The 16,859-nt window shown below is 39.6% G+C and overlaps 1 protein-coding gene across 1 annotated transcript in view; it reads left to right on the top strand.

The window, feature by feature from the left end:
- LOC125466314 (progranulin) overlaps positions 1-16,859 on the top strand; it is a 73,158-nt gene that overhangs the window by 15,810 nt on the left and 40,489 nt on the right. The window contains exons 3-5 of the mRNA XM_059638640.1: positions 11,316-11,465; positions 11,772-12,002; positions 14,337-14,418. Of these exons, the coding sequence (XP_059494623.1) occupies positions 11,316-11,465; positions 11,772-12,002; positions 14,337-14,418 (463 nt within the window). The remainder of the gene's footprint in view (positions 1-11,315; positions 11,466-11,771; positions 12,003-14,336; positions 14,419-16,859) is intronic.

Here is a 16,859-nt window from a genome sequence, read left to right as displayed (position 1 = left end):
CCCAGTTAATTTTTTTTTGAGTTGATGCCAACTAGGTTTTAAACTGCAGCTTCGTTTCTTCACATTCCACGTTTCCTTTCATCGGCCCCATTCAACTTACAAATGATCATTATCAAGAACAGATGAATAATCGATTAAGTCACTAAAGGGAATGGAGCAGTCAAGTCCCATGTAAAATATGTTTTACTAATCTTTACCTCCAGACCACTTTTTATTCAGTTATTTGTAACTGATGGCAAATCTCTGAGTTTAGGAAATTTGGCAGAAGTTGCTCTTCATTCTGCAAATTGAAGAAAGGCCTTTTTGTTTTTAAACCTATCATCCTGTAGGTTTTGAGGAATAGTGAGGTTTGTCTTAAATGAAGCACCCCTTTTCTGCTAGAAGGATGGCATAAATAATTGGATAATTGCTATATACTTGCTGGTTCCTAATAAAAGTGAGTGTCTTCTTTTCATTGAAACAGCTCAGTTTGACTGTGAAGAGGATGACTTTTTGACAGCTTCTTTGAGTTCAGGAAAGGATAGAACCATCTGGGTTTAGTATAAATTGCCTATCCTGCAGCTGATTTAGTGACAAACGTGTGTACCATTACAGATGGCATCTTTTATTGACCTAAGAAATCTTGGGTTTGATCATCAACTTTAAGAATCAAGAATGTTTTAACAACGTACATAATAATACGTAAGGTTTGTGTAGCCTCGAGAGGTACTGTTTCTGGAAAACCACCTTACACCTTGCCTGTACTAACTGAGTAGAATTTAATTTCTAAAGCTTTAGTAAGAATTGGGGAGCTGATGACCTTGTGATGGCCTCATGATGTTATCGCTGAACTCTTAATCAGAGACCCCAAATATTCTGGGGACCTAGTTCAAATACCCCCATTGACAGATGGTGGAATTTGAATTCAATAAAATTCTGGGAGTAAGTATCTAATGATGAGTGTGTATCTACTGTTGATTGTCAGAAAAACCCATCTGGTTCATTAATGTCCTTTATGAAGGGAAACTGCCAACCTTCCTTGGTGTGGCCTACATGTGACTCCAGACACTCATCAATATGTGGCCCTCTGGGCAAATAGGGATCAGCAATAAAACAAAAATTGGTGAAGCTTATAATGTACATTTGGATCTGACCCTTGAAACAAAAACGTTGCCTTTGAATGAAGAACTTTTTGTGCAACGGTAACAACAAAAGAGGCTGCTACAGCTACTGATGCTTTCCTCCTGCTGTTAATGTTTCACTGCTGAAGAAGGTACCAGTGAAATAATCATAACATAATTGGGCATTAAAAAGGAATGAATCTCAAAGTACCACCTAGCAATTAACCAGGCACTGCAAACAGCAATATCAAACACAGCCTTTTCGACCATGCAAAGTCCCCTTATCAATATCTGCCGACTACTGCCGACATTGGGAGAGCTGTCTCGCAGAATGGTCAACCATAGTTTGATATAGTCATATACATGGAATCTCACCTTTCTGACAACATCCTAGAAATGACTTGTACCCCTGGCAGTCGTCATATTGACTCTCCCTTTCCCAATTTATTTTTGGTCAACAATGTAGTGATGGAAGGTGTCATTAAATAGCACTTGCTTAGCAATAATCTGTTCATCAATGCTCAGTTTGTATTCTACCAGGACCACTTAGCCCCTAAACTAATTCCAACCTTGTTGTAGCTGTTGACAAACAAGCTGAACTCCAGAGGTGAGGTGGGAGTGAATGCTGTTGACATCAAGGCCACATCTAATTGAGTTTGTACGAAGGAGTCATAGCATTAAGGGGTAAAGCTCTTCATTGGTTGGAGTCATACGTAGTACAAAGGAACAGCCAGGGGTGGGCAATAAATGCTGGCACAGCCAGTGATGCCCTTATCCCCTGTAAGAATGAAAAGGTCTATAGGGTGAAAAACTCCATAGGCAACTCCCTTCTCTGATGAAGGGTCTAGGCCCAAAACGTCAGCTTTTGTGCTCCTGAGATGCTGCTGGGCCTGCTGTGTTCATCCAGCTCCACACTTTGTTATCTCGGATTCGCATGATGTTTTATCAGGGTGATCAGAGAGCTCATTTTGAGGAAACATGATGTGTTTGTTCCATTTGTGCATGGGTGTGGATATAGTTGGGAAAGACAACATTTATTGTCATGCTTAATTGCTCTTGAGAAAGGTGATGGTGACGCCCTGCCTTGGAAAGTAACTGTGTTCCTTGCGGTGCAGGGAGACTCAGTATTATTAAGGAGAATATTCCAGATATTTAACCCTATGCCAAAGAACTTTAGTTCTCTCCTGCATTTTGCCTGAGGGTCGGGACTGTTCATGAATTTGACTCCTACTTGTGCATACTCTGAATAAAACTAAGAACAGTAATTTGCATCCTGAAAATGCTTGAAATGTTACCTTATGGCACAGTAAATTGCCGAGCAGGTTGAGTGTGTTGAAAATCCATATTTCAGGTAAGTATTTGAGAATGCTCGAGAAGATGGAAATTTAATGTTCAAGGAGCAAATAATTCTTCTCATGTTATCTGTTTGGCTTCATATTGGTATGTTGGCTATGATTTGGGCAATTCCCAAGATCCTGTAACTTATTCACAATAATAAGGGACTATCCAGAAGAAAAGCCAAAACTCTTCAGAGCTGGTGTTCTGATGAAAAGGTAGAGTGTTATTACATGTCACGCAAGAGTGACTGTGTGTCTTGTCTCCTTAAAAAAAGTAGTAGCTATCATTTGGCCAGACAGCAAACCCAAGTTAGGACTGAAGGACAAACTTATCTCCCATATGCAGGGTGGATAAATGGATGGAAATTTTTAATAATAAGGAAAAAGAATTTACGAAGTATTAAGATGAATTATTCACTCTATGGGCATATGGACTGAACACGATGGGTATTAAAAGTGAAAATCAAGTGAAATCTTTCTATGAAGTGATTTATTTAAAGCACGCCTATCCAATAGATTTCACTCAACACTTCACTTTAATTACCTTGCTTTGCACAATTATTTTAATTAATACTTTTGACATCACAAATATAGAACAAAAATACCTTAATTGACATAATAATTATACTCCACAATTATGACTGAATATTTTCTAATAACAAGTTTGCTTACATTGGCTTTACTTGACCTGATTAGTTTAATTAAAATGGTAATTTTTACTACATGGATTTTTATAACCTCAATCTTGAGTGTCACTCAAAATCGGGATCAAATCTACATTTCCATCCATTCACTCAAAGCTTGTTATTAGCCTGAAAATTTCATCACCAGTGACAAAGACATTACTCTTTATGTTTTCATCGTCACTGTCTGCACTTTGTGTTGAAGTTTATTATTTCTTCCACAAAATAAAAAAATTACTAGCAATCCTACTTAATGACATTTTTTCATGTGTTTCAAGATGTTTTTCACTTTATATTATTCACTGATAACTACACAGTGTTCCGCACCATTTGTGACTGCTCAAATACTGAAGCAGTTTATATTCAAATGCAACAAGATCTGGACAATATCTAGGCGTGGGCTGACAAGTAACAAGTCACATTTGTGCTACACAAATGCTGGGCAATGACTATCTCCAGTAAGAGACAATCTAATTACTGCCACATTCGGTGGTGTTGCCATTACTCAGTCTCCCAGTATTAATATCCTGTGGGTTAGCATTGACCAGAACTCGCATGGACTAGTCACATAATCAGACAGCAAGTTAGTGGCAAGGAATCCTTCAGCGGCTAGCTCACCTCCTGTCTCCCAAAATCTGTCCACCATCTACAAGGCATGGGTCAGGAGTATGATGGAATGCTCACCCCTTGCTCGAATGGGTGCAGCTCCAACAGCAATCAAGAAGCTTGACAGCATCCAAGACAAAACAGCCTTCTTAATTAGCGCTGTATCCACAAGCATCCACTCCACACCACCAACAGTCAGTGGCAGTAATACGTAATACTTACAAGAAGCACTGCAGAACTTCACCAAGGATCCTTGCAAACCCACGGCCACATCCACCTAGATGGACAAGGGCAGCAGATACATGGAAACCCCACAACATTGCCAGTTCTGTTCCAAGCCATTCACCACCCTGACTTGGAAATATATCACAATTCCCTTCACTGGCTGGGTCAAAATCCTGGAATTTCCTCTGAAGTACGTCGCAGGCAACCAACAGCATGTTGACTGCAGTGGTTCGAGAAGGTTGCTCATCATCACCTTTTCAAGGGCAACTTAGGGCAATCAATAAATACTGGTTGGCTAGTGATGTACATGCCCCACAAGTTGTTAAAAAGAAGTTATGTTTTAGGTCTGACTCAATAATGATGATGTCAGTGAAAAGCTTTCTTAAAGTGTGTTAGTCTGTTATTTACAGAAGTGGTTCTTGCATTCTGTCACTTTGCCATCCTTTTGTATTCTTGCTTTAATCACTTCAATTCTTTCTCTGATTTCTCCCATTTTGTCAGCTGTTTGCCTTTTCCCTCCAGGCTCTTCACCTTCCTTGGTTCTGGATGCTGCCGATCACTTCCTTACCAAATGATGATTCTTGATGTGTAAAATAATCATTGTCTTAGCAGACTTTAGGTCTGCTCTCTTGTTAGAGAGAGTTAGTCTGTTAATTGTAGTTTAATCTGAGGGTTATCACATCTCGGGTGAGGGGAGAGGTTGGGAAAGGGAACCATTGTGCTAACTTTAGTCAGTGTGGGAATTGAGCCCGTGCTATTGGCATAACTCTGCATCCAAGCCAGCTGTCTAGCCTAACCGAGCTGCAACACAAATTGTATGAAACAATTGAGATGTGGAGGACAAAAACAAATGAAATGCGATAGAACATTGTGGATACAAGGACAAATCTTTTGCATTCTTTCTGGGAAAGTTTGGTACAAGTTGGTTATAGCGCATTTAAGTTACAGGATCAGTGATAGCGCTGGTTGCTTGCTGGGGAGGTTAGATATCGACTCCCTATGACTTGCCCCTTTGCTTCAAGCTAAGATCCCACCATGTTTGCTTGAAATAGGCCAAGAGTTTGTCAGCAAACAAACAAGCCTTTTTAGAATTACAGCGTCATAGGGCTATACGGCATAGAAACAGTCCCTTTGGTCCAAATCATCCATGCCGACCAGATATCCTAAATTAATCTAATCCCATTTGCCAGTATTTGGCCCATATCCCTATAAACCCTTACTAGCCATATACCCATCCAGATGCTTTTTAAATGTTGTCATTGTACCAGCCTCCACCACTTACTGTGGTAACTCATGCCATAATTGCACCACCCTCTGCATGAAAAAGTTGCCTGTAGGTGCCTTTTAAATCGTTCCCCTCTCATCTTAAACCTGTGCTGTCTAGTTTTAGATTCAGCTGCGCTGGGGAAAAGACTGGCTATTTACCCTATCAATGCACTTCATGATTTTATGAACTTCAATAATGTCATCCCTCAGCCTCCACGGCAAATAGCCCCAGGCTATTCAGCCTCTCCCGACAGCTCAAACCCTTCAACCCTTCAACCCTGGCAACATCCTTGTAAATGTTTGCTGAACCCTTTCAAGTTTAACAAAATCCTTGCTATTAGCAAGGAGGCTAGAACTGAATGCAGTATTCCAAAAGTGGTCTAACCAATATCCTGAACAACCACAACATGACGTCCCAAATCCTATTCTTGATGCACTGACCATAGAGGCAAGCAACCAAATGCCACCTTCACTATCTTGTCTACCTGCAACTCAACTTTCAAGGAGCTATGAACCTGAATTCCAAGGTCTCTTTGATCAGCAATACTCCCTAGGACCTTACCATTAAGTGTAGAAGTCCTACCCTGATTTGCCTTTGCAAAATGCAGCACCTCACATTTATGTAAATTAAACTCCATTTGCCACTCCTTGGCCCATTGACCTATCTGATTGAAGTCCCATTGTATTGAGGTAACCTTCTTGGCTGTCCACTACACCACTAATTTTTGTGTCACCTGCAAATTTACTAACTATGCCTCCTATGTTAACATCCAAATTATTTGTATAAATGACAAAAAGTACTGATCTTTGTGCCGCACTGCTGATCAGAGGCCTCCAGTCTAAAAAGCAGCCCTCCTCCACCACCCTCTGTCTTCTACTTTCAAGCCAGTTCTGTATCCACATGGCTAGTTCTCCCTGTATTACATATGACCTAACTTTGTTAACCAGTCTACCACGTGGAACCTTGTTGAATGTCTTACAGAAATCCAGAAAGATCGTGTCCGCCGCCCTGCCTTCTTCAATCTTCTTCATTACTTCTTCAAAAAACTCAAGTTAGTGTGATACTCTTTCCCGTGCACAAAGTCATGTTGACTATCCTTAATCTGTCCTTGCCTTTCCAAATACATGTAAATCCAGTCCCTCAGCATCCCCTCCGACAACTTGCCCATCACTGATATCCAGCTCACCAGTCTACAGTTCCCTGGCTTTTCCTTACCACCTTTCTTAAATAGTAGCACCACTTTAGCCAACCTCCGTCTTCCTGCACATCACTTGTGGTTACCGATGATACAAATATCTCGGCAAGGGGCCCATAGCTTCCCACTAAGTTCTAGAATATACCTGATCAGAGATTTAGCCACTTTTTATACATTTTAAGACATCTAACACCACCACCTCTGTAGTACGGACATTTTTCAAGATGTCACTATTTATTTCCCCAAGTTCTCTATCTTCCATATCTTTTTCCTCAGTAAGCATTGACAGAAAATACTTGTTTAGTATCTCCCTCATCTCCTGCAGCTCCACACACAGGTGGTCTTGCGGATCTTTAAGAGGCTTTATTCTCTCCCTAGTTAGCATTTTGTCCTTATTGTACTTGTAGAATCCTTTTGGAGTCGTCTTAACCTATTTGCCAAAGCCTGTATGCCCTCCTGATTTTCCTCTTAAGTACACTTGTGCCTTTGTACAGGGATTCACTCGATCCCTGCTGTCCATTTCCTTGTATGCTTCATCCTTTTTCTTGACCAAGACCTCAATTTCTCTAGTCATCCAGCGTTCCCTCACCTACCAGCCTTGCCCTTCATCCTAACAGGAACATACTGTCTCTGGACTCCTGTTATCTCACCTTTGAAGGCTTCCCACTTCCCACCCGTCCCTCTACTTGTGAATATCTGTTCCCAATCAACTTCAAAAGTTCTTGCCTAATACTGTCAAAATTGGCTTTCCTCCAATTTAGAACTTTGACTTATAGAATTGATCTATCGTTTTCCATCTTTGTTTTGATACTAATAGTATTATGATCACTGGCCCCAAAGTGCTCCCCCAGTGACACCTCAGTCATCTGCTCTGCTTTATTTCCTAAGCGTGGGTCAAGTTTTGCTTCATCTCTAGTAGGTACATCCACATACTGAATCATTAAGCTGCCAGTCCTGTCCGACCCTGAGCCACATTGTCTGTAATCGCTCTGCTATCCCAGTCCCATGTTCTCACCTATGCCCTGAGTTCATCTGCCTTACCTGTTAGGCTTTTTGCATTGAAATAACCACTGTTTAATCTGTCAGTCCTACCTTGTTTCCTGCTTTCTTCCAGCCTGCCTTGAATGTTTGACATGCCCCTTTTCCCAACTGCACCAGTCTCAGACTGGTCTCTTTTTTCGCTATCTCCTTTTGTATGAGTATTTCGTATTGATGCATGTAAATATCATGAAACTGGCTGCATAGTCCTTAACTAACTGTATTTTAAACAAAATACAATGTTGAATATTTAAAATCTCATTCCAAAAGCTTCTGAAGCTTAACCTCTGATACCACTGTGCTTGATCTCTCTCAGTTGCTTCCACATTTAAGATGGGAAGTGAAATTTTCTGAAAGAAAACCCCTACATTTGAAAATTTCCAAAAACAGGTTTCAACACACAGTCAAAATGAAATATTGGCAGATGTGTTGTTTATAAAGCTGTCTTGCGTAGCCTGAGTCTTAAGTCTGCAAGATCTGATAAACCCAAAACAACACCTGCCTGAGACAAGCCTGATATCTCAAATATTAAAAGTAGTGGTTAAAATTTTTCTTGGCAGAGTTAATGACGAGGCTAACTTGTTTTGTGTGCATTTCATTTAATCTGCAATCCTTTGGCCTCTGGAACAGACCTTAGCCACACCAGACGATTTTTCTGGGCCATGGGAGTTTGTGTGTAAGTCAGCATTGGAGTTTTGAAACCATTTCTTTCCTAATTCCTGCCCTTGCTCCACTATTCCAAAAATGCCAACTTACAGGATCCATCTCTGACTATGAGCCTGTAATGGGGCCATCATTGGACTATTCAGCTGCAGTGTTAGCACACTTGCAGAGGACTGGTGACCACTTTTCCTCATTTTGATTGACTTGCAGTTGGTTTGTCCAATGTATTTTGATCTGTTTTAGAGTTTCTCATGTCGTGAAAACTGGATATGTTGCAGTTGCTAGACCAGAGCACAGGATTAAGGAGGCACAACCTGTTTATTGAATACCATGGCTGCCCTTGATCCATGATGCTATCTGCTTCATGGATGCTCCGCAGCGTCCACAGTTGCCATTCTGGTCTCTTCCAGGAAATTCAGCTGGAGACACGTCCTGCACGCACCCTGCCCCGGGCACTGACAATGTTCCCAGCTTCTCTCGTAGAGCAGGAAGAGCTTTTCTGTTGTGATGTACCACTTTAAACTTTTTGGAAAATGCTTAATATCAATTATGAATTGCACCTGGGCCTTTATTCCCTGATCCTTGTTACTATAAAATGTAGTCATAGTATCGTACAGCACGGAAACACAGACCCTTCGGTCCAACTAGCCCATAGAACATAGAACAATACAGCGCAGAACAGGCCCTTCGGCCCTCGATGTTGAGCCGACCTGTGAACTAATCTAAGCCTCACCCCTTACACTATCCCATCATTATCCATATGCTGAGCATGATCCTAAACTACACTCGTCTCAAGTGCCTGCTGCTGGCCCATATACCACTAAACCTTCCCTATTTGTGTACTTCTCCAAATGTTGTAATTTTACCCACAATCACAACTTCCTGAGGAAGTTCATGCCACATGCAAGCCACCTGTGTGTGTAAAGAAAAATTGCATTGCACATTCTCCCTGTGTCTGTGTAGGTTTCCTCCCACAGTTCGAAGCTTTGCAGTTTAGGTGGATTGGCCATGCTAAATTGCCTGTATGTAGGGGTGTGTAGGTTCAGTAGATTAAGCATGGGAACTGCAGGGTTATACTGAAAGATAGGGTGTTGGTCTGCGTGGGATGCTCTTCAGAGGGGTGCTATGGACTTCTTGGGCCTATTGGCCTGTTTCCACACTGTTAGGATTTTGCACTTATATGATTTTTTAAAATATCTTTCCTCTCACTTCAAAGGTAAGTCTTTACAAGTTATACCCCACGGGGGGACAAAAAGAGCTGTAAGAAACTGTTCCTATCTGTAGCAAATTGTGACTGCTCCAAATTCCCAGAAATATACACTTACTCTGGCTAATTCTCATTCAGAATGTGTTCTCTCCGAACTGCTTGTGTGAACTTTACGTTCAAAATATAAATGCCAACTGTTCTCTGGCACTGAAAATTAACAAGTTTGAAATCACATTCCTTCATCACTTCACAGCTGAAGTGACCAGCATTTTATTCTTAAATCTGATTAAGGAATTGAAGTTTACTTGTTCTGAATGCTTAGGTCTCAGATGTTCAGTAGACCACCCCGCCTTTTTTCCTAAATCATTTCTGTGGACATGAAACAGGCGAAGGGCATTCTAAAAAATGCTGGCTGCCATTCATTGAGCGATGCAGAAATTTTTCGGCTACCGGTTTTGTTCCTTCTTCGGCATGCCTCCTTACTTGCATCAGCATTCAACAAGTGGTAATTTACGATAGTTAGTTTTTAAATAGAGAATAAAATTATCGTAGGTGAATTAGCTAGGTAGGGCATTGGAGTAGACCACGCAACCCCCTTAACCTGTTCCAGTAATTAATTAGATTGTAGCTGATCTGTGTCATAACTAAACTTAACTGAATCCTGTTGCACGTTTCTTGTTATGTTGATGAATCTAAATCTATTAATTAAATTTTAGAAATGTTCCAATTAAACTAATCTCTGCAGCATTTATATTCCCAGTTCCTTTACTGACTTCAAAAAGCTTTGAGTAATTTTATAGCTCTGATTGGTAAGCCTGGTACAAAATTTCCGAGTTTGTTGATGAAAAGAAACTTTGAAACATTGTAAACTGAGAGGATTGACCGTATAAAGCTATAGACAGTAGTAATTCACTGCATTGAATTTTGTCTGGAGGAGAAAGTGCTGAATAGGTTTATTAGAACGGTTACAGGGACGGGAGAGTTCAGTTAAGTCGTGTCTCAAGAAGTTAAAGCTCCAAACACACAATACTCTTACTTCCTCATACAGACAATCAAAAATAACATTGGTTTTATGGGTGGAAGAAAAAAAATCTGGGAACCTCAGTCCAATAGTACCAGGAAAAAAGGAGATGGTTTTTTTGGTTTGCTGAAGCTCTCTGTTCTTCTTTCTCTTTTCTCTGGATTCCTTCACATTGCAGGAGGCACAGGATGATTGATACACCAACTGCAAAGTCTTTTAGTTACTGGTTAAAGGCGACAGCTCAAAGTAACTGTTGGGGAAAATATCTAGCTTGCAGAAAGGGAGGGATATAGTTTGCCTTTCCAGAGATCTAGAGGCTTTTTGCTGTACCTTTCAAACCCACAAGGTGTTTTGCTCCCCAGGGAGCCATTTAGAATCATCATCAAGCTGATGACCTTTGGCATCCATGACTTGTCACAATATCACAAACTAACCAGCTATGTGGTGCTTGCCAAATCTCACTCTCCATACCCCTGGTCATATGAAATCCGCAATTTCTTACTGCTTCAATAAAGTAGCAGTGTAAATATACCACAGTTTCTACAATATATTTTTTAAAGTGCAGCAATTCCTTCCACAGTCCTCTGTTTTTAAACAGATTTTCTCCCACTTCAGTCCATAAGCAATAATAAATGATAAGATCTTTATATACCTCCATCTTTAAAAGATGAAAAGCGATTTTGTATGTAATTAAAAATAATGACAGAATGCAACTCTTGCATCTTTCATCAATTGTTGGCTCTACTGGAGATCAATGTTTAGCTTTTAAACTGTGTCCTTTCGGCATTTAGTTTTGATGTGTACATTGGTGTGTGCCACTCTGAATAAGAGCCTGAAAACAGTTGCAATATTGTAATTTTGTATGGCTCGAGTGTGGTTTAAATCTTTTTAAATGCAAACCACAGCTCATTAGTACAGTGCCCAAGAGTAAGGAGAATCATTCTATTTCACGTGTTAATCTCTCTGATTTTAGTGGAAAGAAGCAAAAGCCGCCCTGCTTGTTCAGGCAGGAACACCGAATACATTGACTGAAAATATCTGTCTGGATAACACTGAATGCCCTCCTGAGTACACTTGTATGCCCACATCAAAAGGCTTTTATGGTTGCTGCCCATTCACTGAGGTAACAGAGCATAGTTAATTTTTAGCAGTCGCTTTCTCATGACCTTTAATTGTATGTTTGTATTTAATAATCAAACTTTTAAACTGTTTATGCCACGTAACTTAAGGATGAACTAACTTTGTGTGAACAGAAATTTAATTAAAATGTTAAAACCTGTTCACATTGATAGTGACTTCTTTATCCAAGATCTATGAAGTTCCAATTTTTCATTAATTTTGTACAAATTATGCATTTTCTCTGTTCATTTCTTTTTATTGTCTGAATACTATGAAAATGTATCTTTGTTTTTTTTTTCTCTGGTCACAGGCAAATATTTGCAAGGATTTGGAGCATTGTTGCCCAAAGGGATATGAATGTGACCTGATTGAAGCCAAATGCAAAAGAACAGGAGCAACGGAAGACAAGTTGCCACTGGTTTCTGCAGTAGACAACTTGCGTAGTGCCAATAGTGAGCTTTGTGGGAATATGACCTGTTCTCGAGGATACACCTGTTGCAAGTCAAAGAACCATGGTTGGGGTTGCTGTCCTATGAAAGATGTAAGCCCTGAGTCCCCTTTTCATTTTATGGACTGTCTTTGTAAACTAATTAAGTGTTGATGAAACCAATTAGTACTGCCAAATGGATGTAACTATATATTGATGCAGAATAATGAATTAGATCTTTGTTATCATCTTATTTTCTTGAGTCGAAAATTGTTCTCTGTTGGGAACTTTTTATGTAATAGCTCCAGTGAATGATCTTAACATTTTAATTTTATGGCTGTTGAATCTTTTCCCTAAATCTAAATGTGCAATAGTGCAAACCAGAAATGTATCAAAACAGGATAGTACCTCTGTGACATCAGATTGTATTTGAGCCTTTCACAAGTGTACTTATTCTCTGAGGTTGACTAATCAAATGCTTCTGTAGGGTTAGAATTTAATTCAATCGAATCAGCTTGTTTGTGATGGGGCAAAATAAAGTACTATCTTATTTTTTCCCAAAACTGGATGATCTGTTTGATCTGAAGTGTCCCCTAACTGTTTAATTAAAACATTTATTGCTCCTTTAGCCTTTCTAGAGTTTCATCTCTCTTTTTAAAAACTGCTGAAATGTGGCTCTCTTTTCTGTCCACAGAATAAATTGAAGCTTGTCTTCTGAGCTTTTTGTGTCCTCCATTACCTCTCCCTGAGGTTGGTGAGAAGTGCTGTTGCTCAAACACGCCTCACTCCCTCTCTCTGAGAATAGGTTAATACAAAGTTCCATTGAATTAGACATTCTACTCCTATATGTTATGATATTTGTGAGGAGCTCTTGGAGTGATATATGATTCATCTAATCTCTGTTGACCTGTATAATTGCATCAGTAACTGATTGGAGTAAACTTGCTCCAGATGGATGCAGTCTGAGCAAATACATTTCATTTTTTTAAAATTGGCACTCAAAAGTCAATCTTTTTAGCCCACTCTCCCAAAACGTTTTCTATCAAAAAATATGCTGTAGGGTGCAAATTCTGTTTGGCTGTATGAAACATAATACACTTGAATATTATTGGCAGATTATGTGCTCCTGTTTGTTATGGCACTCTGACCTCCCTCCAACCAAAACAGAAATATGGTGGTATTCCTGAAATTCAGGGGAACCTCAAGTGTAGTTTGTGACCTCTGCCTTAATGAAGGTGCTTGCAAGGGAGAGCATGGTAGACCAAGAAGGATGTTTGCTTGCCCATTTTATACATGCATTGTGATAATCTGTTGGCTCTTAGATAGCGTCCAACCATAACCATGCCTCATCTCTGTTGCAATAAAAAGAGCAGCAGGAAATCCAGCTAGCTATGTAACAATTCTTCATTGATATTACAGCTAGTTCCATTTCAAGGACAAGATTTAAATGCTCACAAGGATTTACTTAATGATCACCTGTGTAAAACAGCAGAAATGGACCAACCACCCCACCAAGCCTGGGGAACTGCACTGGGTTCATTTAATGTTTCACATCACAACGAATCATTGATCACTAATTTTAAACATACTTCTACCGAATGTTTGGCTCATGTCCAGAAATAATAGCTGTACAATTTTTATTCTGATTGATGCAACTGTGGGTTCAGGCAAAGTTCAGGATCATCTTAAAGAGTCGACACTTAAATTTTAGTGAATTAAAGCAATAGTATAAACCAAAATGTTTAAAATGATGTCAACTTTAAGGACAAATCAGGAATGATCAAATTGAAAGCTTTTATAAATTCATTCATTTGTTGCCTATCTCTAATTGACCTTTGAACTGCCTGTCATGCCATTCAGAAGGCAAATAAGAATCCACCACATTGCAGCGGATCTGGAGTCATGTATAGCCCAAGCAAGGATGGATGATTTATTTTGGCTAATTTTTTTTTCAGTTTAGTGACCTTTACTCCACTAGATTAACTCCTTTCTAATTTCAGACTTGTTTTGAATTCATTTTTCACTGTTTCCCTTGGTGGAACTCAGACGCATGTTTCTGGAACATGTCTGGTACTCTGAATTACTAGTCCAGTTGCATAGCAGCTACACCACCATCTTTCCAGGACTTGCAAGCCATACAGTTGTTTACTTTCTGAATGATGGAATATTGATTGAGTGGAGTTCTACAGAATTGATAGTCCAGTCATCACAAATTGGGGACCACATACGTGAACGTTTATAGAAGCTGTTGGAATAACCCAAAATAATACTTGCTTCATGCCCATAACAGGATGTGTCATCACGGATTTCTGGTATCTTCTTTTCATGTTAACTTTTGGTTTGATAGTTTTGGGACAAATTAAGCAAATTTATTTCAGATAATCGAGTCTTTCTGAAACATGGCATGCCTATTGAAAATGTTGTCATTGAGTATCATTCTGTTTACAGGCAGTATGCTGTGATGACCACTTCTGCTGTCCAAAAGATTTCAAATGTGATAAAGCACGAAAAACCTGCATCAAACCTGTTGGTAAGCAGAATGCACATTTTATGGAAATATTAATTTTTGTAGGTACTTAACTAACTTTAAATTTACTGGTGAATATTGCATTATAAATCTGGTTTGTTGGCATAATTCCCTCTGTGCGAGATGATAGGAATGCAGCCTCAGATCTTCCTTGAAGTTGAATGAGATAGTCTGCACTTTTCAAGACTGGTCAAACTAATTTTGGAAAGACCTATTCTACTACAAGTGCCACTCTTGACATTGGCCTTTATCAATGTTGTAGGATGATCTTTGCTGCCTCCTTATACGAAGGGCTTGCATCTGTTTTGATGTTCCTGGAGCCACTCATTGTCTGGTAGTGAACTCCGGGCTCCCATTGTATTTCTCATTTATGTTTGATGTGAAGGCATTCATGTCTGTTTAATCAGACTTTTGGGCACTCTACTGGTTTCTTGCAATGGGCTACCTTATCGTGGAGGTGCAGCCATTTTCTAATCTATGCAGATGTCCTAACTAATGAAGCCTCATTTGCTTGATTAGCACAAGGAACTGTGGCATGTTGGACCTGTTAAAGACTTTTGTTGGCGACTTTGATTTTTTTAAATACCAACATTGTGACATAAACGCCAGAAGTCAAAATTCTTAAACTTTTAATCTTGTTTGGTGAGAGTTACTCAGGCTTCTTTGCCATTCATCAAGTTTTTGAGGATCCAAGCCTTGTATATCAGCATCTTGGTGCAGCTGGGGAATAGTTCTTTCTCTCTTCTATTTGAAGGAGATGATCTGAGCTTCTTGAGTGCAGGTTAATGCAAATATAACTCACAAATTGTGAACTCATTCTTACTGAGGGAGAGAGATGTGTACAGGTGTTAAAAGTACTAATTTAAAAATTAAAAGTAACTCAAAAGAAAAAGAAGCGACAAGGAGATAAAGGAGACAGTGAAATGAGCAAAGGAATCTGCATTTGGCATGCTAATAATAAATGAGGTGATCCATTCTTCTTTCAAGAAAGCAGTAATTATACTTGGACAGATTAAAGGTTGTACAGTACAGAAGAGTTGATGAAATTCTGCTTTTTACGTTATTTAAGAAAAGTAAAATCAAAATGTTGGGTTTTATTGCATGCTGTGAAATTTTAAACTGAGACATGATTGATCTTTACAAAACAAGCCTTTGCAGTACCACAATTGAAGAACTTCGTACATTTTACGGCATCACTATGGGTGGCTGCTTTGGGATAGTATTGTAGATTCAACATGAAATTAGTAGAATGCTACCTGTAGGAGGGAGCTTCAGCAGCGGGAAGCATTTGGAAGATTTAGCGTTCTTTTAAGAGATTAAAAGATGATTTGACAGGGGTGCTTAAGACTACAAAGGTATAAGACAGACTTTGTAATCAGCTTGGTGTATAGCAGCAAAACAGTGGCAGTGAGCACTTCCAATTAATTGATTAATAAAATGACTTCCATGTGTTCAAGCCAGATTAGTTATTCTAAATTGGAGACAGGCATTCAGCACTCTGAAGCGCTTAATACTTGATTTCTGGTTGATGAAGGATCAAGCTTTATTTTTAGAATTAGACAATGGGTGAAAATGCAAAATAATCCAACTTCTGGTGTTTTATTTGTGTCCTGTCATGTAGTCAGCTTTTGGTATTTTCTTGTAGGAAGTGAGCATTGTTGGCTAGCCAACATTTTATTGCCTGTGCCCAGTTGTCCTTGAAGGGTGATGGTGAGTTACTACCTTGAACCACTGTAGTCCATGTGCTGCAGATAGACCCACAACGCTGCTCAGAGGGAATTCTAGGATTTTGAAGAAATTATGACATTGAAGAATCAGTGATGCTTTGCCAAGTCAGGATATGAATAACTTGAAGGGGACCTTGCAATGATGGTGATTCCATGTGTCTGCTGTGCTTGTTTTTCAAGATGGAGTGGTCATGAGTTTGGAAAGTGCTGTTTCAGGATCGTTGGTGAGTTTCTCCAGTGTATCCTGGGGTAGTAGTATACACTGCTGCTACTGAATGTTAGTAGGCACGGAGTCGATGTTTGAGAATGTGGTGCTCATCAAATGGGCTGCCTTGTTCTGGTTAGTGTCAAGCTTCTTGATTGTTGTTGGAGCTGCACCCATCCAGGCAAATGGGAAGTATCCCATCACACTCCTGACTTGTGCCTTGTGGATAGTGGACAGGCTTTGAGAAGTCAAGAGATGAGTTATTTGCTACAGGATTCCTAGCCTCTGATTGGCTCGTGTAGCCATTTAATTTATAATGACAAGTTCAGTTCAGTTTCTGGTCAATGATAAAGCCCTCAGAATGTTTATAGTGGGGGATTCAGTGATGGTAACACCATTGAATGTTATGGGATGGTGGCTAGATTAACTCTTACTGGAGATGATCATTGCCTGGCATTATTTTTTTGGCTTGAATATACTTGCTGTTTGTCAGCCTAGTCTTGAATATTGGC

This window comes from Stegostoma tigrinum, chromosome 31 (genome assembly GCF_030684315.1).
Source record: "Stegostoma tigrinum isolate sSteTig4 chromosome 31, sSteTig4.hap1, whole genome shotgun sequence".
NCBI lineage: Eukaryota > Metazoa > Chordata > Chondrichthyes > Orectolobiformes > Stegostomatidae > Stegostoma > Stegostoma tigrinum.
This window is presented reverse-complemented; position numbering and strand designations above follow the sequence as displayed.